The sequence below is a fragment of the Macaca fascicularis genome, chromosome 5 (assembly GCF_037993035.2).
Source record: "Macaca fascicularis isolate 582-1 chromosome 5, T2T-MFA8v1.1".
Lineage (NCBI taxonomy): Eukaryota > Metazoa > Chordata > Mammalia > Primates > Cercopithecidae > Macaca > Macaca fascicularis.
The window spans coordinates 91,100,720-91,124,319 of NC_088379.1; the positions used below are offsets into that span (position 1 = coordinate 91,100,720).

At 38.5% G+C, this 23,600-nt stretch overlaps 1 protein-coding gene across 3 annotated transcripts in view; it reads left to right on the plus strand.

Moving 5' to 3' along the window:
- ARHGAP24 (Rho GTPase activating protein 24) overlaps nucleotides 1–23,600 on the plus strand; it is a 520,693-nt gene that overhangs the window by 77,454 nt on the left and 419,639 nt on the right. For 2 of the 3 annotated variants that reach the window (XM_005555334.4, XM_074040041.1), the window contains exon 2: nucleotides 17,091–17,290. In XM_005555334.4, coding sequence (XP_005555391.3) covers nucleotides 17,111–17,290 — 180 coding nt within the window. In that variant the 5' untranslated portion in view covers nucleotides 17,091–17,110. Of the gene's footprint in view, nucleotides 1–16,645; nucleotides 16,753–17,090; nucleotides 17,291–23,600 lie in introns of those variants that run through there. The other variant, XM_065544555.2, reaches the window with a different exon arrangement.

Sequence of the window (23,600 nt, forward strand, 5' to 3'; positions counted from 1 at the left end):
CCTTTTAACACTGCTTTAGCTATTTCCTAGAAATTCTGGCATGTTGTATCTTTGTTCTCATTAGAGTCAAGGAATTTCATGATTTTTGCCTTAATTTCATTGATTAGCCAAAGGTCATTCAGGAGCAAGTTGTTGAAATTCCATGTAATTATATGGTTTTGAGTGATTTTCTTAGTATTGATTTATATTTTTATTGAGCTGTGATCCAAGAGAATGGTTGATATGATTTCAAATTTTTTGAATTTGTTGAGGATTGTTTTATGTTCAATTATGTGGTTGATTGTAGAGTATGTACCATGTTGTGATGAGAAGAATGTATATTCTGTTGTTTTTGAGTGGAGAGTTCTGTAGATTTCTGTAAGGTCCATTTGGTCAAGTGTTGAGTTCAAGTCCTGAATATTTTTGTTAATTTTGTGCCTCTGTCATCTGTCTAATACCATCAGTGGGGTATTGAAGTCTCCCATGATTATTGTGTAGAAATCTTACTCTCTTTGTAGGTCTCTAAGAACTTTCTCTGTGAGTCATGGTGCTCCTGTGTCAAGTGTATATATATTTAGAATAGTCAGGTCTTGTTGAATTGAATACTTTACTATTATGTCAGTCCCTTCTTTGTCTTTTTAAAAAATCTTTGTTGGTTTAAAGTCTGTTTTACTAAAATTAGGATAGCAACCATTGCTTTTTTCTGTTTTTCATTTGCTTGGTAGATTTTTCTCCATCCCTTTACTTTGAGCCTATGGATGTCACTGCATGTGAGATGAGTCTCTTGAAGACAGCATATAATTGGGTCTTGCTTCTTTATCCAGCTTGCTACTCTGTGCCTTTTAACTGCGGACATTGAGCCTATTTACATTCAACATTAATAATGATATTTGGAGATTCGATCCTGTCATGGTGATGGTGGATGGTTATTATGCAGACTTCTTTTTGTGGTTACCTTATATTCTCAATGGTCAGTTTACTTAAGTGTGTTTTTGTAGTGGTGCATAACATTCTTTCTTTTCCATATTTAGCACTCCTTACAGAACCTTTTGTAAGGCATGTCCAGGTGTAATGGATTCCATCACCATTTGCTAGTCTTCTCCTTTGCTTATAATGCTTATTTGGCTAAATATAAAATATTGGCTGCAAATTCTTTTCTTTAAAAATGCTGAATATAAGCCTTCAATCTATTCTGGTTTGTGGAGTTTCTGCTGAAAGGTTTGCTGTTAGTTTGATGGGTTTCACTTTTTCGGTCACTTATGCCTTCTCTCTAACTGCCTTTAACATTTTTTTCTTTCATTTTGACCTGGAAGACTCTGATGATTCTGTATCTTGAGGATGGTCTTCTGGTGTAATATCTCATAGAAATTCTCTGCATTTCCTGATTTTGAACATTGGCATCTCTAGCGAGGTTAGGGAAGTTTTCATGGATAATATCGTAAAGTATGTTTTCCAAATTGCCTGCTCTCTCCTCATAGCTTTCAAGGACACTAGTGAATTATATATTTGGTCTCTTTACATAATCCCATATTTCTCAGAGGTTTTGTTCATTCATTTTTATTCTTTATTTTTTATTTTTGTTTGAGTTAGTTTAGAAAACCAGTCTTTCAGCTCTGAGATTTTTCCTCAGCTTGATTTATTCTGCTGTTAATGCTTGTGATTGCATTATGAAATTATTGTAGTGTGTTTTTCGGCTCTATCAGATCAATTTGGTTCTTTCTTTCTTTCTTTTTTTTTTTTTTTTAGATGGAGTCTCACTCTGTCACCCAGGCTGGAGTGTTTGGAGTGCAGTGGTATGATCTTGGCTCACTACAACCTCTGTCTCCTGGGTTCATGCCATTCTCCTGCCTCAGCCTCCCAAGTAGCTGGGACTACAGGTGCCCATGCCCAGCTAATTTTTTTTTTTTTTTTGTATTTTTAGTAGAGAGAAGGGTTTCACTGTGTTAGCCAGTATGTTCTCAATCTCCTGACCTCGTGATCTGCCCACCTCGGCCTCCCAAAGTGCTGGGATTACAGGCGTGAGTCACCACACCTGGCCGGTTGTTTCTTATAATGGCCATTTTGTCTATCTGCTCCTGTATCATATTTTAATGTAATCCTTGGAGATTGGATTTTGACTTTCTCCTGAATCTTGATGCTCTTCATTCCTATCCATATTCTGATTTGTATTTCTGTCATTTCAGCCTTTTCATTCTGGTTAAGAATCCTTGCTGGAGAACTAGTGCAGTTGTTGAGGAAAGCAGACAGTCTGGCTTTTTGAGTTGCCAGAGTTCTTGTGCTGGTTCTTTCTCATCTGTGTGGGGTGATTCAATGCAGCTGCCACACCCCACCATGTGCTGTACTTTGAGTTCAGTCAGTTGACTTCTTTTCAGGATGTTTTCAGAGGGTTGAGGCTTTGTTCAGGAACTTTATTTGTGGCTGAGTTCTTGTCCTTGGTTTCACAGTGTGGGCAGGAGGTGGCATATATTAGCAAAGTATTTTTGTTGTTGAAGTTTGGGTTGTGATCGAGTAGATGGTGCTTAAGCATAATGGCCAGTAGGTAAGCTGTTGCTTAGCCATTTCACTCCTTTGTATTTCCTCATGACTGCAATATACTCCCTCTTAGTGCCTCTCAGTGCTGTAAGAGTGTAGGATCCTCTCCCACTCAAGTCTTGGCTGTAGCTCTTGGCTTGGCACTTCTTGGCTGCACACTGCAGCCCTGGGGTGATCTCAGGCTTTATGTTCCTTTGTAGCTGAGAGGCAGCAGAAGAAGGGACCTTGCCATGGGTAGAGACATGTGGAAGAGGGCCTTTCACTTGTCTCTCAGGGCTCCATCTCAGAAAAAAGCAGAGCCACTCCCAGTTGGGGTGGGGTAGCTGCACTATGGACTCAAACCAGGGGGTCCTGCCTGTTGATGAGCAGAGAGGCCAGGCAGCTCATGGGGGAAACTGACTGGCTTCTTCTTTTTAGGACAGCAGTGGCTTGCTGGAGGTGTGGTTAAATCACTCAGAGTCTTTGCTCCTTTTCCAATCTGAGGGCACTAAGGACAGTACCACTGCAGTGGCAGTGGCAGAGGGGCTTTTGGTTTCCTCTGGGAGCTTCATCTCAAGAGAAACACAGAGCCACTGCTACTGGGAATGTTCAGCTCATGGGTGGGGGTGACTGCAACTGCTGGCCCAAGCTTGGGGCCCCACTTGGTAAAGAGCGGGGGATTGAGGACTCACAGAAAAGAGAGCCTGAGCTCCTCTCTGTATAATAACTGTGGTGTGCTAGAAGTATGAGTGAAACCCTCAGGTTCTTTATTTCTTCCCCAGACTGAGGGCATCAGGTGCAGAGGGGCTGTTGGTTGCCTCTGGGATCACCTCCCCAGGGAAGCACAGAGCCATTAGCAATGGGAATGCTCAGCTGGGGGTGGAGGAACTGTTCAGTGCTCTTGAGCCAAGGACCCTGTCTGGTGAAGAGTGGGGTGTGGGAACTCGCTGGAGAGACTGGGCTCCTCTTCATATGAAGGCTGCAGCTTGCTGGAGGTTTCAGCATAGCAACCAGGCCCTTTGTTCCTTCCCCAGGCCAAGGAGAGTCAGGACAGTATCACTGCAATGCAATGTCATACATGCTGTGGGTTGTCTCTAGGATTTCCTCCTCAGAGAAATGCAGAGCCACCACTGACTAAAGTGTTCAGGTGGGGGCAGGTTAATCGTATTGGGGGCCCAGGTCAACAGGCACTGCCGAGTTAGAAGGGTAGGGTAGGTGGGGACCCATGTGGAAAACAGTCTGGCTGCTTTTCTGTAAGGTGGCTGCACTGTGCTGGGCATCTACATAGGTCCCCAACCACTACACTCCCTCCTGAGCCTGAGGGCAATATGAGCAAGGGCTGCAGGACAGAAAAAATGGTGCCCTGCCTCCCTGTAGGAGATCTATCCCCAGGAAAGTGCAGAGCTGCTACCATTCTGAGAGCCCAGGCGGGGGTCGCTGAAGTCCCAGGTTTGGAGGCCCTGCCCAGTGAGGAGTAGCAGAGGTGGAGACCTACATGGAACACAATCTTGTTCCTTTTCCATAATGCAGCTCTGCTGGAGGTCTGGGAGAGTCCCCAATCACTGCACACCCTCTGGAGCCTGAGAGCAGCAGGAGGGTGGGTTGTAGAGAAGCAAAAACGGCAGGCTACCTCTCCCTCTGGGAGCTGTGTCCCAGGGAAGTGCAGAGCTGCTCCCTGCCCAAGAACTCAGGTGGGGCTGGAGTGGCCTCACCAGCACCCTAGGCCAATGGGCCTCCTCTTGCAAGATGCAGTGGAGGCAAGGCTTGCAGTCCATCACTGCTCAGCTCTGTGGATTTGGTTCCTTTCCATCACTGCTCAGCTCTGTGGATTTGGTTCCTTTCCTGCAGGCAGGTGAGGGAGACTGGCCTTCCCCATTGCTGAACCTGCAGCCACTGGTGCCAGGGTGCCCGAGGATCCAAGGCTCCCAGGACTCCATGTGCACCTGAATGGGGCTGTGCCCAGACTCCCATGTAGCTCTCTGTGTTGGTCTGGATACCCCAGCAGGGGAGTTTGCTGGGATCTCCTGAGCAGAAGTGGCAGAAGTGTGGGTCCCTGAGGACTCTCACTTACTGTTTCCCCAGTGTGGTGACTCCCCTGGCTCTGTGCCACTCCAGGTGGGCAGTTTTCCTGTCTTACTCTTCTCTGTTTTCTCTGAGTCATACTGTTTCCTTGATGAATCCCAATGTGTTCACCTGGGATGTTGCGGTTGAAGAGCTAGTGTCCACCCATCACTCTTTATTCTCTCCGTGAGAGCAGTGCACACTGGCTGCTGCTAGTCAGCCATCTTGGTCTCCATGTAACAATATTTCTGTAATCATTTCCTAGCTGCCAGGTATCCTGGCATTTTCCCTGTGGATCTCCCAATTCCTCTGGTTGCAGAAGGCTACATTTTCTTAGTGACGTCTTTTGTTGAGCACACATTTTTTATCTTTAATGAAGTCTGCATTATAATTTTTTATGTTATTACTTTCTTTGTTCTTTCTAAGCAAATCACTCCCTTTCCTCAGGTTACAAATTTATTTGGGTTCTCTCTCCATTCCTTTCTCACATCAGCTCGTCTCTGCATAGCTTCATTTTACAAATGGCTTTGCTAAAAGGGAAGATGAATGCCGCCAACCTCAGATGCTCATCCTTTCAGTGTCTTCCCTATCCTAAGGGAAGACTCTATTTGGCACTGTCTGAGTCACATGTCCATTTCCTGGGCCAGTCACTGTTGCTAGGGAGCTCAGGTTCTATGAGTAACTAAGTTCAAGCCCATCTCTTTAGCAAAGGGATGGTGGCACCAACGAGAACAACATAGCATGAGGAAGAAGGGAGTCCTCAGAGACAGGCTTTTGGATACTTCAAATAACATATGTGCCACCAAACTTCTTAATTTAAATTTTTTTTTTATGTAGAAGATTTGTTTTTCTTTCTCTAAACTGCTGGTTAAATGTATTCAGGTACAGTAAAGTTAGATTTCTATTTAACATATCTAAAACTAAAGTGTGAAATAATCAGATATTTTGAAGTGCTAAAATATGTTCAAATTATATGTGAATAGCAGTACTTCATCAAAGATCACAGTTTAACACATCAAAGTCTACCATAATGTGAATGATGCTATTATTTTCACTTGACAAAAATTTTTCCCTACCTTCCTCAGATTCTAATAAAAAAAAAGTCGTATTGTCCATACCTCCATATAATAAACCACTGGGAGAGCAACTGTGGCTTAGTGATTAGGACAAGATTTATATACTTAGAAAGCCTAGTCATTTTGCTGTGCTTTAGAGCAAGCCTGATGATGTTCCACCCACAGGATTAATTGACAAAAATGAGTGGTCTTTATTGGAAATCATTAAGTACCTTGGGGCTTTCATTTGAAGGAGAAAATTGGAGAGTTCATTGAAGACAAATGACTATCTCCATCAAAGTTACCCACTTGTAAAGTATTTTCTTTGAAGTGTAGTTGAATAAAAAGCTGGCCCCACTGAGGAGCTTGAAATGATAATGCAATCGACAACATTTGATTCTCCTAGGTCAGACTCACTAAAGGAACCTGATATTAAAAGTAGTGTTTCAGGAAAGCTTTCATCTTAGCTTAAAAATTATGGGCATCAGGGAAAGTGCTGGAGGGGTCTATAAATTATAGGCACAGAGGTTATTTCCCCATAATGAGGAAAGGACCCAGCTGACTTTCTCAGTATCACACGGGCTATAGCTTTCCTCTCCCAGTTCTCTCTGCTATGTGCATAAAGCTCTCCTTCATGACTGCTCTTGCTCTCCCATACCTTAGGTGCTATAATCCCATTACTTTTCAGATTTAGGTGTGGAAAACCTCTTTTAAAAATTAATGAATGAGTTAATTTTAATTGACAAATAAACATTATATACATTGGTCATGTACAACATCATGTTTGGAAATACACATACATTCTGGAATGGCTAAATTGAACAAATTGACATAAACATTACCTCACATCCTTATTTTTTGTGATGAGAACATTTGAGATCTACTCTTAGCAATTTTCAAGAAAACAATACATTGTTATAGTCATGTTATACAATAGACCTTTTAAACATTTCCTCCTGTCTAATTGTCATTTTGTATATTTTGACCAACATCTTCACAACCCTTCTGGGCCTCCCCAATTTTTTTTTCTTTGTGACAGTTTTTCAAAACAAAATAATATTAATAAACTATGGGTGAGGGAGTAGAGTACACACAAAAGCTTAAAAATTGAGATGTTTATAACGTCATGTTTCTGATCCTATTTTGAAAGATCTAGTCACAGATTCAATTAATAAATATAAAATAAGAGACATCCAACTCCTTTTCATCTTTCCTGCTTCAGGCTTGTTTTCTTTGTTTCTCTGTGGCCATATGATGAAATGATAGTTGCCATCTTCAAGCTTTCCATTAAAATAAGTTGAATTTCTCATCGTTTCCTGTTTCAAATGTCATTGCTTTTGGAGGAGCACCGGAGTTTCTATTTGATATTTGAGGGATATCTTCAGTTCTTAGTTTGTTTACAGAATTGAATTAACAAAGAGTCTTTCTTACCTTTCCGTATATATGATTAATTGGTTGTGACTTCCTAGAGCGCTGGATTGAGATGGCATCTGGGGGTGAATATAGGTGATTAATTAATAATGTCTGCCTTGGGCTTGACAAGCAGCAGTTCTTTCTTAATCCCCATCAATAGTAAAGTATATCTTTTGATTTGATTTCTGTTTTTACTCAGGTTATCACCATGGGGAATTCCAATGGTTGTCTTTTTTATTTGTCCTTCAGATATCACTGTGGTGGTGAAGGGCAGTTCTAAGTATATATTAAAGTATTATACATATATTAAAATTAATATATATCTGATTTTTTCTCTAGTTGAATTAAAACCATCTTAAGAGGGAAAAGATTCTCTCTACAATGTATGAGGCATTCAATAGACCACAAAAACTAAATTCTTAGGAGAAAGTTCCTTTTTTATGGTTCATTTCAGTAAGTCATTTTGATTTCTTAGCAAATTAATATGGAAACATTGAAGCTTAAAATATAACATGTAGATTGATGTTCCTGATCAATCCCAACATACACATCATTTTTTGCTATTGTCTATTCTCTTGATGTCTGAACAATTTAATCAAACAACAGGATTTTGTAGTGTTTCTTCAGGAAAATAACTGCATACGTTCCCCCAGGTATGCCCTTCTGGTGACTATTTTTGACTTTGTATTTGTGGCTGTTTTGCTTCATTTAATTCCCATTGTTCTTTTCATGCTTATACTTTTCATTTTCAAGAAGAAATGTTTCTTTGTTTTTAACTCAAATCATGATTAAGACTAGCATCCAGTGAGACAAATGGCAATCCACTTGACTCAATTGTTTTTGGTGTTCAGTTTAGCTTTAAGCCACTAAATTTAAATGACAGAATTTGGCATGATGTCCTTACATTTGTGTCTAGTAATGGCAAATGTTTTATGATTTTTTTGTACAGTACTAGGAATTTTTGAGGGTTTTGGTGTCAATATTAATATAAACCCCGAAGACTGACTGAAACACAAAGATGGATTGAAGCATTCATTCATTTATTCATCAGTTTGCCATTTATTTAACAATTATTTGAGCATTCACTATATTCTGGTTCATCTGGTGGGTTCCAGGGAGTCTGTTGTGGTGTAGAACACTGAGAAGTAATAAAAACATGGTCTATATGTGATAAGGGTCATGTCCAGGATGGTATCATGCAAGGGGAACTTTCAGAGTGGAGTGGGGGTGGCACCAGGGAAGCCTTTGTGGAATACCTGAAGGATAAATAGAAGTTAACCATGATGTCCAGGCAGTGGGAAAACCACATGTGAAAGTGCTAAGCCCTTCCAGCTACTTTAAGAAATTCAATTGCTTCCCATAAACATATTTAGGTTCCTGGAATTTATATCAGTGCTAAAACAATCTCTATAACATCCTTTGTTATTTTGGACCTGGACGACTGATTCCCTTGTAGGCACCACATTTTGATTTATTCTTCAAGAAAAAGATGGTATGGTGGAGAGTGAGGGGACAGAAACTGAACTGAGAAAACTCATCTGTTTTCTTTAGTTAGCAGTTACTTTTTTCCCCCTTACTGTAAGTCACTAAGATCTAATTATTTAAATATTTTTCCGTTATGTACTTTTTGGTAAATGCATATGTTTGCAAAACCTTCTATATGTCCTTCTCTGTATCCTTGCTCTTGTATGAATCTTTAGCTATCTGGTATATTTTTAAACCATTTTGTAGTTTTATGCTTTTTGGTAGTTTTATGCCTTAGGAGGTGTTCATGCATTTGACACAGAACTGTGTATTTAATGGCCACTCTCTGCTACCTCTGCTCAATACACTGGTTAAAAGGCCTCCATCCTCAAGGTGCTCTTGTGCCAAAGGGGAGACAGAGAAATGACAAGGAAAACCGAATACAAAAGGAATTCTTGTGTGCTGTGGAAAAAATAAAATAAGGAAATATGATAGAATATGGCGAGGGATGAGGGATGCTTCTAGTAAGGGAGCCCGAGGGGGGCATCTATAATAAGGCAACGTTTGAACTGAGAATTGAATGGTGATAAATTAGCCATTCAAAGATGTGAGGGAAACATTCAAGGAAAGGTAGGCAGGGATTGTTTGGGGCTGTATAGGTTGTGACAAATAATTTGGATTTAACTCTGAGTGGAAATGTTTAATTATTAGATAGTTTTAGAATGGTGGTAACATGACTTGATTCGCTTTCTAAAGAAAATGGCAATGCTGTGGAAAGAATCCATCATATCAGTGTGCTAGGAATGAAATCAGTGTTTAGATTAAATAGAAGGCTATGATAGTAATCAAGGAAAGTGATATGATGGGTCTGGATTTGCACAGTGTCTTGTACACAGTAGGCACTCCATGAGTTCTAAAAGTATTGCTCGTTCTCAGTACACTTAGTTTTATGTGAATTTGTGTGCGTGTGTGTGTGTGCGTGTGTCTGTCTCTGTGTATGAACAAGATTTTATTCAAGGTTGAGCCACATAGCTATATAATTTTATGTCTGACACAGGGTAGAACATGGAGATTTAAACTTTTGTGATGGAAATGAAAATGTTCGTCCTTGACTCTTGCCCCTTCTCTCTACCACCGCCTGTGCTTCCATCTTCCACTTTCATTCCTCCCTTTTATACTTGTACTCCCTAATAGTATCCTTATACCACACTCTTACTTTCAGCCAACCATCCATAAACTAGGAGGTGGTACTGACAAATTCATCCTCATTGTGTTCTTGGCTTCCCCAGACCTGAGATGCAGAGTATCAGGAATGGCATGATGAGACAAGGAAAGTGGGCAGAAATTGAAGGCAACAATAGGCTTTGCCACATTTGGCAAGAAAGAAAGACACTAAGTTCAATGTTGAACTACTATTGTTACCATGGGTGAAGATAGGAAGAGAAGTGAGGGTGACAAAAGTTGAAGCATCTGCAGCTTGGAAGAGTCTAAGGCCAGATTTCCTACAGCAGAGCTCGAGGTGAGAATTACTGCTGAAGTAATTTATTATGGAGTGCTCTCAGGAGAAGGGAAGTGAGGGAAGCAGGATGGGGCAGGGGAATCAAGTTCAGTATAAACTGGCTTTGACCTAATCTCATGCAGAAGCTCTGGAGCACAGACTGAAACACAAAGTTAGTTCCCTATGAGGCAAGAAGACTGCCTTTGTTACTCCCTTTCTAGTTAGTCATTGGCTAAGGTTTCTGCTGACCAGCCAACGTGCAGACCCTATGGTGGAGTGGGTACAATGGCAGGTATCTTATTCTTCTCAGGCTTCCATAGCAAGATACCACAGACTGAGTGGCTTAAACAAGAGAAGTTTATTTCTAACAGTTCTGGAGGCAGGGAAGTCTAAGATCAAGGTGCTTGTAAGGTGGGTTTTGTTCTGAAGCCTCTTTTCTTGGCTTGTAGGTGACCACCATACTGCTGTGTGCTCATATGATCTCTTCTTTGTGTGGGTGCAGAAAAAGAGACCACAAATTCTCTGGTGTCTCTTCTTATAAGGGCACTAATCCCATTGGATCAGCACCCCATCCTCATGACCTCATCAAATCCTAATCACCTCCCAAGGGCCCTATATCCAAATACCATCACACTGAGTGTTGGGACTTCGACATACGAATTAGGAGGGCACAAAACATTCAGTCCATAACAACAAGAAAGAGGATTCTCTGTGGGGCACTAACTTCTGCTATAGGTAGTGAGGGTTAGGAGAGATGGCATTTATTGCATCCGGGGAAAATCTAAATGGAATTGGAAAATGGACAAAGGAGAGATTTGGTAGGATTCAACTTTCACATTCAACATTCACAGCTGAGCCAAAGTAGAGAGCTGAACACGTTAAATCAAGTAAGGGGTGACTGACTTACATGAAAAATATGCTTGCTACATCATTTTATCCTGAAATTATTTAAATATTTAGGATACTAAAAGAGTTCCAGCTTCTAAATCAGGTACACAGCTACAGTTATTGAGGAAATGTTCTGAGAAATAATAAAAATAAATCTATCACTTCACTGGTTGACTTTAATAATAGCACAATCAGGTTTTTTATTGAACACTGGATGGCAACACTCTTTTATGTACTTTGCTTCATCAAAGAATGTCAGATCTGCAGGCATATGCTTACATGGCTTCCAGAGCCATGGCACTGAGTATTTAAAAAATGAGAAAAGAGTATCAATAAATATTTTGTCTTTAAAGATTTTGTTCTCTAGAGCAGTGGTCTACAACCTTTTTAACACCAGGGACCAGTTTAATGGGGCGAAGGGGAGATGGTTTGGGGATGAAACTGTTCCACTTCAGATCATTAGACATTAGTTAGATTCTCATAAGGAGTGCACAACCTAGATCCCCTGCTGGGCAGCTCACAATAGGGTTTGAGCTCCTATGAGAATCTAATGCCACTGCTGATCTGACAGGAGATGAGGCTCAGGCAGTAATGCTCGCTTGCCTACAGCTCACCTCCTGTGTGGCCCAATTCCTTACCGGCCATGGACTGGTACTGGTCTGCAGCCCAGGGGGTTGGGGACTCCTGCTCTAGACAGAACATACATAGTATATATATATACCCACACCCACCATACACCCATACATACACACACCCATACACATATGTGCACTTTCATGTATGCCTGTAAACACATGCACATACCATCTAATTCCTTTTGTAAGTTTTTGTAGTGTGAACAGTTATGCATAGAAAGGGTGTGTCTAGTATGTAGACATATAGCTCAATACAATGTCCTGCCACTTGACAAACCAGCCTATTGGCAATACCTATAAAATAAACTATTTTGTTTAAAATAAGAAAAAGTAGAATTTAGGTAAATATTGGTTCTCTGTAGTTATATAATGCATACCATGGAATCACATCTTAAAAATGATTTATGTTCTAAAGTCAGTGCAAATGGTGACAATTGAGAGTGATCAAAATTTCTTCTTAAAGTCCCACAAATCTCTCATAAGTTGTAATATTTTACCAACATTGCCAGTTTTGTTTTGTTTTCTTCCCCCAGCAATAGGACAGATCACTGTGTCTTTGACTGATTGAGGGGACATGAGGTATGAAATCATGTGCACTCAAATTCTGAGAACACATTTATACAGTGAAATACCCCACCAGATGCCAAGGAAACTGATATTGATTGAAAGCATGGAGATGTATTTGTTCCCCTTCACCCTCGCCATGGGAGCATGCATTCATTGAGTGGATGCATTGTGGTGGAATTGCCTGTGTTTTTTAAGTTGCTCTCTCTCCCTTTTTCCTTTTCTCTAGCTCTCTCCTACTAGCTCATTCTCTCATGTTTGCTGAACATGTATAGTAAGGTATTGTAATCAAATACATTGCAACTCTGTGATATATGGCATCCTCTTTATTTACATCCTTGTTTATATGCATGCTTATATATTCTTTGTTGAAGTCACACAGCTACATATCTATGTGTGTACTGTTTGATTCTTAGAAGAGTTTGTTAGGAGCATGAGTTTCATCTCTGATTGCACCATGTTATACTGTTGTGTTCTTGGCCCATCTGGTTGCAAAAGAAAACCATACAAACAGATGTAGAAACCAGTTTCCTCCTCTGGAAAACAATTCAAAAGCTACAAGCCCATCAAATGCTGAGAACTGTCTAGCTATGGCATGGTACAGTAGCCATCATTAAGGTTTTTATCTTAAGATTGATACAGACACAGGTTAATTTCTCAGTTCTGTTTTTGTTTTAGCTTGGAATAACTGTTTATTTAGATGAGTACTTTGTTCATCATTATGTTGGTTTTCTAACCAAGGCGATAGTTCTATTTTGTAATCTCACATACCACCCAGCTACCATGGCCTGACTTCAGTGAAAGTATTTTCCCAGCAGAGATTCAGTGAAATCATTCTCTGAGAATTTGAGTGAATAAACTGTACTTAGTGTTAAACCACAATTGGTTATGCGTATTTCTTGCCAAAACTAAAAGGTATAAATTCTGAATGTTTTTTTTCATAAGGACAGTTTCAGGTTCTTTCAAGTGTAATGATTTTGACATTGTGTTTAAGAAGAATTTTCATGCTAATTGAAGTCTCCTATGTAAAAGGAAAAAGTCAAGTTCTTAACGTACACAGTTTTCTTTAAGGCATTAAATGCAATGAAAAAGAACCTTCTAGAATATTCTTTGTAGAGATTCTGTTGTGATTATTGCAGAGCTCCATCTGTAGATTCAACAGATTTATTGAGTACCAGGTAAGCACTATTAAAGGCATTGGGTATGCTTAGTAAGGAAAGCCATGTCCTTGACTTCATGAAGCATATGGTCTCCTGGCGGGGCAATAGACAATAAAGAACTAAATAAATAGCAATTTAGAGAAGTATCAGGGAGACAAAGGACACAGTTCAGTGACAGAGAATAAAAAGAGGTGACCTAATTCACAGGGTGATTAGTGAAGGTTTTTTGGAAGAGACAGATTTTAAGCCAAAACTTAGATAAAAAGGAGTTGAGCATGAAAACAGCTCAAGGCAGTTTTGTAGGCAGAAAGCAGCAAGGCATAAAGAAGCTTGGGTGTTTCCAGAACTGAAAGGAGATAAGAGTGGTTAAGTATGTATGTGTCTGGTATGGGGAGGGATGGGGAGAAGGTGGCATGAAATTAGGTTAGAGAGGTAAACAGGTGCCAGATGATTCAGAGCCTTATTGGCCATGGTAAGACTCTGGATTTTGAAATAAGTACAGTGGGAAGCCAACAGCATTTTCAAATGTTGAGAGTCCTTCTCTGATTTGAATTTTTAAAAGCTCACTTTGGCTGCGTTTTGGAGAATGAAATATGTGTGAGCATGTACCTGTGTGTTTGCGTTTATGGCTAAAAATGGAAGCAGTGAGACTCCTCGGAAGGCTATTAGAATCATCTCCTCAAAAGATAATAGTGGACTGCACCATAAGGTGGCAATAGAGATGAAGCCAAAAGGAAGGATTTGAACTATTTTTAGAGGCATTCTGAATTTACTGATTGATTTGATATCCAGGGTGAGGAAGAGTCAGGAGTCAAATGATTAGTTTTCTATATACTTATCTTTGAAACTGGGTGTACCATGGTGTCATTTACTAAGGTCAGGTTTGGGGGAAGATCACATTTCAGAGGGAGATCGTGTTCACTTTCAGACACTTAGCATGAAACCTATTGCAAAATTGATTACTTCATCAAACATTGATTGAGCTTCACTGCATGCCAGACATTCTACTGAGTAGTAAGGATATCTGATGTCCCTACACTTATGGAATTACAGAGATGATAGATTTCAGAGTGCTAGAAGAGACCATAGTTGGAAATAATCCAGTCCAGCATCCTCATTTTAAAGATGAAGTGTAGAATTTTAATCATTTTATTTTTCCAGAAATATTAAGACCTCTGTAAAAATTGTGGTTGTTTTAGTAAAACTTAATTTTCCTCATCCAACAATAGTTGTGGCATTTTTTTCCCTTAGGAGTATAAGTCTGTTTTCATTTCTGTTTTAATGAATTGTTATAATTAGTCTTCAGTTAGCATTAGTAAAGCACTTTCTGATGCATTCTGAAATCATAAAAGTATAGGCATTTTAGTCAGTTCAGTGGGCAATATAGTCATTGACTTCAGTCAGACTTATAAACAATATATGCAAAAGGAATCAGAAACCATGTTCTAGTGTACACACATTTCTCACTAAGGCATTAATGTACACAAAAGGGAAATTATCTACTTGTGTTTTTTATATTATCAATGGTAGGTTGCTAATAACCTTGAAGCATGTTAGAGGGAATTTTTCAAACTTAATAGAAAGCATGAATTTGAGAGGAAAGAAAAAAATACATAAGGGCCCTAAATAATTTGTTGTGCAATGAATTCTAGATTTGTGTGTGCATGTTTGTGGGGGGTGTGTGTGTGTGTGTGTTGGAATGTTTGTTTTAAGGTCCCATTTAACTTTATAAGTTAAGGTGTTTGGTCAAAGAATAAGTAGGCAGTGATGAAACAGCAAGTTGTGTAGATTTAAAGTTTAAATACCAGGAGATGAAAAAGATTATTTAGGGTGGTCTAACTAAGCATACTTACTATCTAAATTACAGCCTTAATTGTTCATTTAGAATGGAGTTCTTGGCTCGTCATAGTAGGTCAGATACTGTGAAGGAAAGGAGATGAAAGTTCCTGCCCTGCGGGCATAGCCAATTGGAAGCATCAGGTATGGTCCAGTCTGCACACACATGGGCACACACCTGAGGGGAGAATGTTTTCTCCAATAAGTGGTTATGGTCATGGAATGCCCCATAGGGCAAAGGAGGTGTCCAGATGTATTGTAGAGACAGGGGCCTGTTTTTTAAGAAAGGAAAAAAGTGCATATTGAATGAGACAGATAATAGTCAAGTGACTTCCTTGAAGTTTAAAAGTAGTTTAAGAGGTGAAGATTAAGGTAAGCATAGCGATAGATTGAAATATATGCCAATGAAAGAGGCAAATCTTCTGCAAAGATGGTTGAAGTTATTAAAATAGGTAATTAGAACGAAGGTTCTGCTTCATCCCTGCAACGGGAATGGCAGGACTAAATTGAGAGAACTTGAATCACAATAATGGAAGAATTGACCCTGAGACTTCAAGGAAGAAACATAAATGACCAAGGACTGACAATAGAAACTTCATGGAATTTATAAGTAGAATTGTATACATGCAAATTGATTAAAAAATTAGCGGTGAATATAAAGACCAGACATAAAGACAGCTTGTCTTCCAGAATCAATCAGAAATGATAAAACAGGGACTTTGTTTATATGCCTGGACAGGAATAATTTATGCTTTATCAGATAATCATTATATTTATAACCTCATCAGAGACACAAGAGATAGAGAGGGCTTCCCAATTCCTGAATAAATGTTTAGAAATAAACATTAGCAAGAATTTGGAAGAAGCTTTCAGGACAGGAAAATCTCTTTTAACCACTTGTGCCTGGCTCCCCTAGAATGTCCACCTTCTCTGTTTTTACTGGGGCAGTTTTAGCATCTCAGCTGTTGGTTAATATTTTTCCAATGAAGAACTCACTTTCTTGCTTATGTGTAGGTAGTATGGCCTTATACTACCTCACACATAATCTTAAAATATTCCTCATCATGTCACATACTGGAAGACACCACACCCTCCTGAAGCTTCAGAATGGCTGTAGGGGAAAGGAAAAAACTATAGGAAAAACTGGCAAAAGCAGGTACTTCGTTTTTTTTGTTTTGTTTTGTTTTTGGTTTCCTCTTAAAGTTTTTCAGCTGTACGAATCCCTGACCAGCCAAAGAAATTTTCGAGGGAATAATCTGGGAAACAGAGGGTAGAAACATCTTGAGATATGTTCCCTTATGTAAGACAAATGTTTTCCATTAAAGTTTTCTAAATAGTCTCTTGAAATGGGGACACACGTCAGGCTAGCTCTTGCCCAGGTAAACCTAAGCCTGCATTGGCCTGCCCTAGGCTGTGCCCAACAGACACAGAGGCCATAATCTTGAGAGTTATGTTTTAGTTTGTTTTTAGAAATTCCTTCTTCACACATTACCTCTAGAACTTTCTCATTTTTCAGTTCTTCTTAGGTTATTTTTAGAAATTCTTTCTTCACACATTACCTCTAGAACTTTCTCATTTTTCAGTTCTACTTAGGGACAAAGAGCACCACTCAGCTGCTGAATTCATTTAAGAAGGCAGGACGGCAAAACAAGCTCTCTGCATGTTTCCTCTGGGCATATTGTTGCCAGGTCTGTGGTTTGTGTCTAGAAATTTGACCAATGAGTTGAGGAACATTTTTCACCCCTTTTCCCACTGCTTTCCTCTTCCCTTTTCCTTCCCTTCACTTCTCTTGCTCTCTCTCTCTTTCTCTCCCTCTTTCTTTCTCTCTTTCCTTCTCTCTTTCTCTCTTTCTTTTCTTTTCTTTCTCTCCTCTCCCTCTCTTTCTTTTCTGTCTTCTCTCCTCTCCCTCTTCCTTTTTCTTTCTTTCTTTCTTTCTTTTTTTTTTTCCTGGAGAAGAGTGGTTTAAAAGGGAGTTGAATATAACAGAGCACCTCATTATTTTCCTTTCTTTCTGTTTGCTAACTAGGAAAGTCCATAAGCTTGATAATGGAGGAGAACAATGACGCCACGGAGAACCCCCAACAAGGCCAAGGGCGGCAGAATGCCATCAAGTGTGGGTGGCTGAGGAAGCAAGGAGGCTTTGTCAAGACTTGGCATACTCGCTGGTTTGTGCTCAAGGGGGATCAGCTCTACTATTTCAAAGATGAAGATGAAACCAAGCCCTTGGTGAGTAGGAGAAAATGTAAAGCATTAAGGGCCTAAGAAAGCCAAGAAATAGAGGGATTTGATGGAAACTGATTGGGACTGAGACCACCCAAAGTCCCCCAGTCTCCTTCAGTTCATTGTCATCTTTCACCCTTTTACCCATTGTTTGCTTTGAGTTGGAGATAATAAATTTGCTAATTCAGGCTAAGAGGCAAATTATACTTGTCTAATATTAATTTCAGTTTTTACCAGAGGAGAATGTCTCAGTTCCTCTGGCAAACTTAGTTCATGAGAAAATTTTAATAGACATCTGCTAAAAGATATATTGTAGCCAAAACATCTTTCTTTTTCTCAAGAGTAAATGGAAAGCACAGGTTTGAAGGAAGAACTGTAGGCACAACTTTCAGTAATTTCTGAGACATTTTCAGTATCAATTCTCAGAGGCTTCCCTGCATACTTTAACTTACATTAAATATGGATGTGGTGCTGAACCAAATGACATTGATACATTCAACCAGCATACATAATATACCCATTCCTCTGTGAATAGTCTCTCTGTTGCTCTGTAGTTCCTTAGTGGTTCTTTATTTGCTTATTTACTTATTTTCTCAACCAAAAGTCTCAAGACTGCAATGAGAGAGAAGAATCATCTTCACCTGCATTTCTGTAGTTGCAACAGTTTTCTCAGATTGATCATGGCTTATCAGTTGATGAGAGGATATGCAAACTAAGGCATCACTTCTGTGTGTTTTTCATCTACATCTATAGGATACATACATGAGAGAAGAATCATTTTAGATTCATTTATATAAACAACCCTAACAGTATGTTCTTGAGGCTATTTCCTCTTGTGTTAAAGTTAAGGAACTTAATTAGGAGTTTGAACCAGGTCTCTGCTTTAGTATTTTAAATTCCTAAGGCATTATAATTTCATGATGTTCTTATTCCTCTAATTGAATTCCCTAAAAATAGCAATAAAAATACATGCTGCAAACCTTGGTCATTTTTTTGAAATTGCTACTACTTTTTAGGCATTTACCAGAGCTGGACATCAGGCTAAAAGTTTACATATAATATCTTATGAAATATTTAAAATAATCCTATGAGGTAGGTATTATTAACCCTATTTATGCATGAACACCAAGGTTTATGTGTAATGCAGATTACCCAAAGTTAAACAAACAGTAGTTTAATAATTTGTCTCAAGTAAGTCTGAGTTCATATGGCTTTAGCCCAAGACATTATAAGTAAATTTAGAGGGTCCCATATTGGTTTCATGACAGTTATAGTACTTTCCGTATCTGTTATTTCATCTGTTATTGTAACCCAGTGGGGAATATGGGGACTATTTTTACAGAGGAGGAAACTGTGACTTAGAGATATGAAGTGATGTAATCAAGATCATATAATCATTCAAAGATCAGAAGCAAATTGATGGAGTCTTCTGTCTCCTATCTTACCCTCCATGGTTCTTTTCTAATTGCACCTTGTTTTATAATTATCTAATAATCAGATTAAGGTATTACCTTGAATATAAAATTATTTTTACCAAACTCAGAGAAAGGAATCAGGTTAATGTGAAAAGACAGAATTTAAGGGGTCCAATGTGGGGACTTCGTTATGGAGGAGCACAGTGAATACCGTCTGTGAGAAAATACATAGAGGGCCATATCCCAGGCAATATGATAATATCCTTTTTGAATAATTTAGGGCAGAATTCCTCAAACTAGAGTTCATGTGCACATTCTCTGACATTTGCACATTCTCAAATTTGAGAAACGTGGACCACAGGCTTGGATCCACTCTATCATGACTAGTTAGATTGATTAAAAAATTGGAAATATAACTTTTAAAATGTAAAAACTCCAGATTAATTCAAATGAAAATCTACTCAAAATGAAAATTACATTAATTCATAGTATTTCCAAGATAAATAATATTTTTATATTAGCATGTTACTAGTATTACTAGTATTTGTAGACTTACTGTAAATAAAATCAACAAAATAGACTTGTATTGACCAAAAAGTACTAATTCTTTTACAAACCAAACATAGACCATCACCATCCCCCCTAAAAAATGTTTTTAAATTTTTCATTCTATATATTATTTGTTAAAGATTTGTGATTAATAAAGAAGTTAAAATGTAGCATAAATAACTTTATTTTATTTATTTATTTATTTATTTTGAGACAGAGTCTCACTCTGTAGCCCAGGCTGGAGTGCGGTGGTGCGATCTCAGCTCACTGCAACCTCCGCCTCCCGAGTTCAAGTGATTCTCCTGTCTCAGGCCCCCAAGTAGCTGGGACTACATGAGTGTGCCACCATACTCAGCTAATTTTTTTGTATTTTTAGTAGAGACAGGGGTTTCACCATGTTGGCCATGCTGGTCTTGAAAGTGCTAAGATTACAGGCGTGAGTCACTGCGCCCAGCCTTGGGATAAATAACTTTGAATTATCTTTTTTAACTAACTTCCATACAATTCAAGCACTGATAATTTTAACATTGAGCTTTTTAATGTTTTGCCCTGATGTTTAAACACATGCATACAAATTCAGATTAAGAACTGACAATTTCTATATCAGAGGGAACTTTGTAATATGCAGACATTCTATGTTGTTCTATGAATGGGCTAATTTCTTCCCTTAAAATAGACCAAGTGAGGGTAGATGCCTGGTACATGGTAACTGTTAATAGCATATTTTTGAATGTGTTAATGAGTCAATGGAATGTATCTAGGGCCATGCAGCAGCAGGGCCAGGACTAAGGTACCGTGAGTAATATTGACTGTTTTCAACTCCATCTATCAAAGTCATACTATTTAAAACAACAAAGTTTAAGCCACATTAAATAAGCCCTGCAGTGATATATTGTAGAATATATTTAAAAGAATCAGAACATCTAAATGGAGAATAATTGAGCACCTTGAAAAATGTTGAAAGAGGAAAAAAATTTGTCTTAAAACCTGTCATTCTGTAGTTGTGGGTTTATGATTGCATATATGTGGTTGTGTGTATATCTGTGTGTAACAGCCAAAAGGACGTTATTAATGAGTGACAGATGAAGAACTAGGAGTCACTTTCTTGCTCCTAGATGCAGTGCTTCTTCTGCTTCATCCTTGCCTTCTCATTAGTCCTCAACTTTTCTTTACCTTTGCTTTTAGTCAGAGGTATTTCTTGTTTTTTTCTTTTCACTTCAATGCTTCCAACATAAGAATGCCCTTGGCCTTCACGTATTTTGATGAGGGCTATTTCAATAATATGGAGAAAATATCATGAGTAAAGTTTCAAAAATTCATCCTTTTAAACATTCCTAACCAGCTGGAAAGATTCAATAAACTTAACTTGCTTTTTGTTTTTTTTTTATTTTCTTAGAAGGCACTTTTTAAAAAATTAATTTATTATTATTATTATACTTTAAGTTCTAGGGTACATGTGCATAACGTGCAGGTTTGTTACATATGTATACTTGTGCCATGTTGCTGTGCTGCACCCATCAACTCGTCAGCACCCATCAACTCGTCATTTACATCAGGTATAACTCCCAATGCAATCCCTCCCCCGTCCCCCCTCCCCATGATAGGCTCCGGTGTGTGATGTTCCCCTTCCCGAGTCCAAGTGATCTCATTGTTCAGTTCCCACCTCTGAGTGAGAACACGCGGTGTTTGGTTTTCTGTTCTTGCGATAGTTTGCTGAGAATGATGGTTTCCAGCTGCATCCATGTCCCTACAAAGGACACAAACTCATCCTTTTTTATGTCTGCATAGTATTCCATGGTGTATATGTGCCAGATTTTCTTAATCCAGTCTGTCACTGATGGACATTTGGGTTGATTCCAAGTCTTTGCTATTGTGAATAGCGCCGCAATAAACATACGTATGCATGTGTCTTTATAGCAGCATGATTTATAATCCTTTGGGTATATACCCAGTAATGGGATGGCTGGGTCATATGGTACATCTAGTTCTAGATCCTTGCGGAATTGCCATACTGTTTTCCATATTAATTCAAGATGGATTAGAGACTTAAATGTTAGACCTAATACCATAAAAACCCTAGAGGAAAACCTAGGTAGTACCATTCAGGACATAGTCATGGGCAAAGACTTCATGTCTAAAACACCAAAAGCAATGGCAGCAAAAGCCAAAATTGACAAATGGGATCTCATTAAACTAAAGAGCTTCTGCACAGCAAAAGAAACTACCATCAGAGTGAACAGGCAACCTACAGAATGGGAGAAAATTTTTGCAATCTACTCATCAGACAAAGGGCTAATATCCAGAACCTACAAAGAACTCAAACAAATTTACCAGAAAAAAACAAACAACCCCATCAAAAAGTGGGCAAAGGATATGAACAGACACTTCTCAAAAGAAGACATTCATACAGCCAACAGACACATGAAAAAATGCTCATCATCACTGGCCATCAGAGAAATGCAAATCAAAACCACAATGAGATACCATCTCACACCAGTTAGAATGGCGATCATTCAAAAGTCAGGAGACAACAGGTGCTGGAGAGGATGTGGAGAAATAGGAACACTTTTACACTGTTGGTGGGATTGTAAACTAGTTCAACCATTATGGAAGGCACTTCTAAAATGAGAGTAAAAAACCCTTGAAATTTATGTCCTCCTTGTCCTTGGTTTAAGTTCTCAATTTATTATAATAAATTTTCACTGAGTTGTTTTACTCAATAAAAAGAGTCAAATCAAACTCCATCATTATCCTTATTATGAAAAACTGCTCATCTGTTGAGGGAAAGTAAAATTATAATCATAACAGACTACCCTGAAAATGCTGAATGCTATGAATACATGGGTACAATTAGTAGCAAGGAGTGAATGAGGACTGTCTAGAGGGCTTGGGAAAGGCTGCATAAGGCAAGAGGTGACCCTGACCTGGGATTTGAAGGTCGATGTGAGTTTTACAGGTAGATAAATTGGGGAAAGGAATTCAGAGCAGAGGAAAGACATGGAGTTGTAAAATAGGTATCTATAGCTAGCTCCATATTGCAAGGGTGAATATATGGCAAGAATGCAGTTAGAGAGAAACAGGGGACCCCGATGGAAAAGGGATTCCTTAGTAGGCAATGAGAAGCTATTTCCAGAGCACCTGTGATGCTCAAACTACACAACTATGTTAATCTCAGAAAGGAATCATGACAGTTGTTTCGTAATACATTGAAAACTTAAGTTAATAAATAAGAGTTTCTCAATTAGATTTTCCTTACATCTCTGTCTTCAATTTTTATTGCTATGAGAACACACGATATCTGATTTAGTGCATTATGTACTTAAATATTTGAACTTACTATGAATGTTTCATGTTCTTATTCAACTTGCACTTTGCCTTCCAAATATTCAACAACCTGCACAAATTTGAGAACTTAGAAAGTTTCACTGCCACTTTTCTTATATTTTCTTTTTGAGCAGAAGGCAAAGGTACCTCAAGGCTATCCTCTCTCTGAAGACGGCACCTGATTTGTAAACAGTGACTTTCTAGCACTTAGCCAACAGTACCTGGCAATATATGAGAGACTTACCTCATAATATAGCTATTTAATATTTAATATAAATCAAACTAAACATCCTCAGTATCTTGTAATTTTTTAATAGAAAAAAAGCAGCTTTAGTTCATCTAGGACAAAACTGTCTCCAGAATCCATTATCTACAAGTATTTGCACTTATATAGATTTTATTCAGAGCATATTTTAAAAATAAAGTTGATTTTGATTGTTTCTATAAAAACAGGAAGGTGATGCATGTAGGCCATTTTTGAAAGTACATTAATACATCTATAATTATTGTCACTCACAGGCCACTACTATAAACATTTTATAGTGCTGAATTTTTCTAGTTTTTAAAGTAATATCTTTTCTATTTTAATTTATCTTACAAATTTCATTATATTTACATGCAGAGGAAAAACTGTAAGATCATATTGTACAGAAGAATCTATAAAAAAGAATCTTCCCCCTACACCGCACACCCCCAAGGACTTTGGATATCTATTAGAAAGGGCTTAAAACACATGTGAACTGAATTCATGACAATGTCTGTTCTTGCATGCTTCATTAATCATGACAAATGACCATGGCCTTGTCAATACAATAACATGGGGGGAGCAGCCGAGTCAGAGATGAAGTATGATTATAGTTATCTTAAAAATAAGGAAATCGTGCAGGTTTTGTTAAGTGAATCCAGTGATAAATTTTCCTAATGACTTTTTTATTTGCCTATTAAATAGAAGTAAAATTCCTATTTTACTTCTATTATGTAGCATATTACTACTTAAATAAAAGCTAAGGCTCAAGCTTGGCCATCCT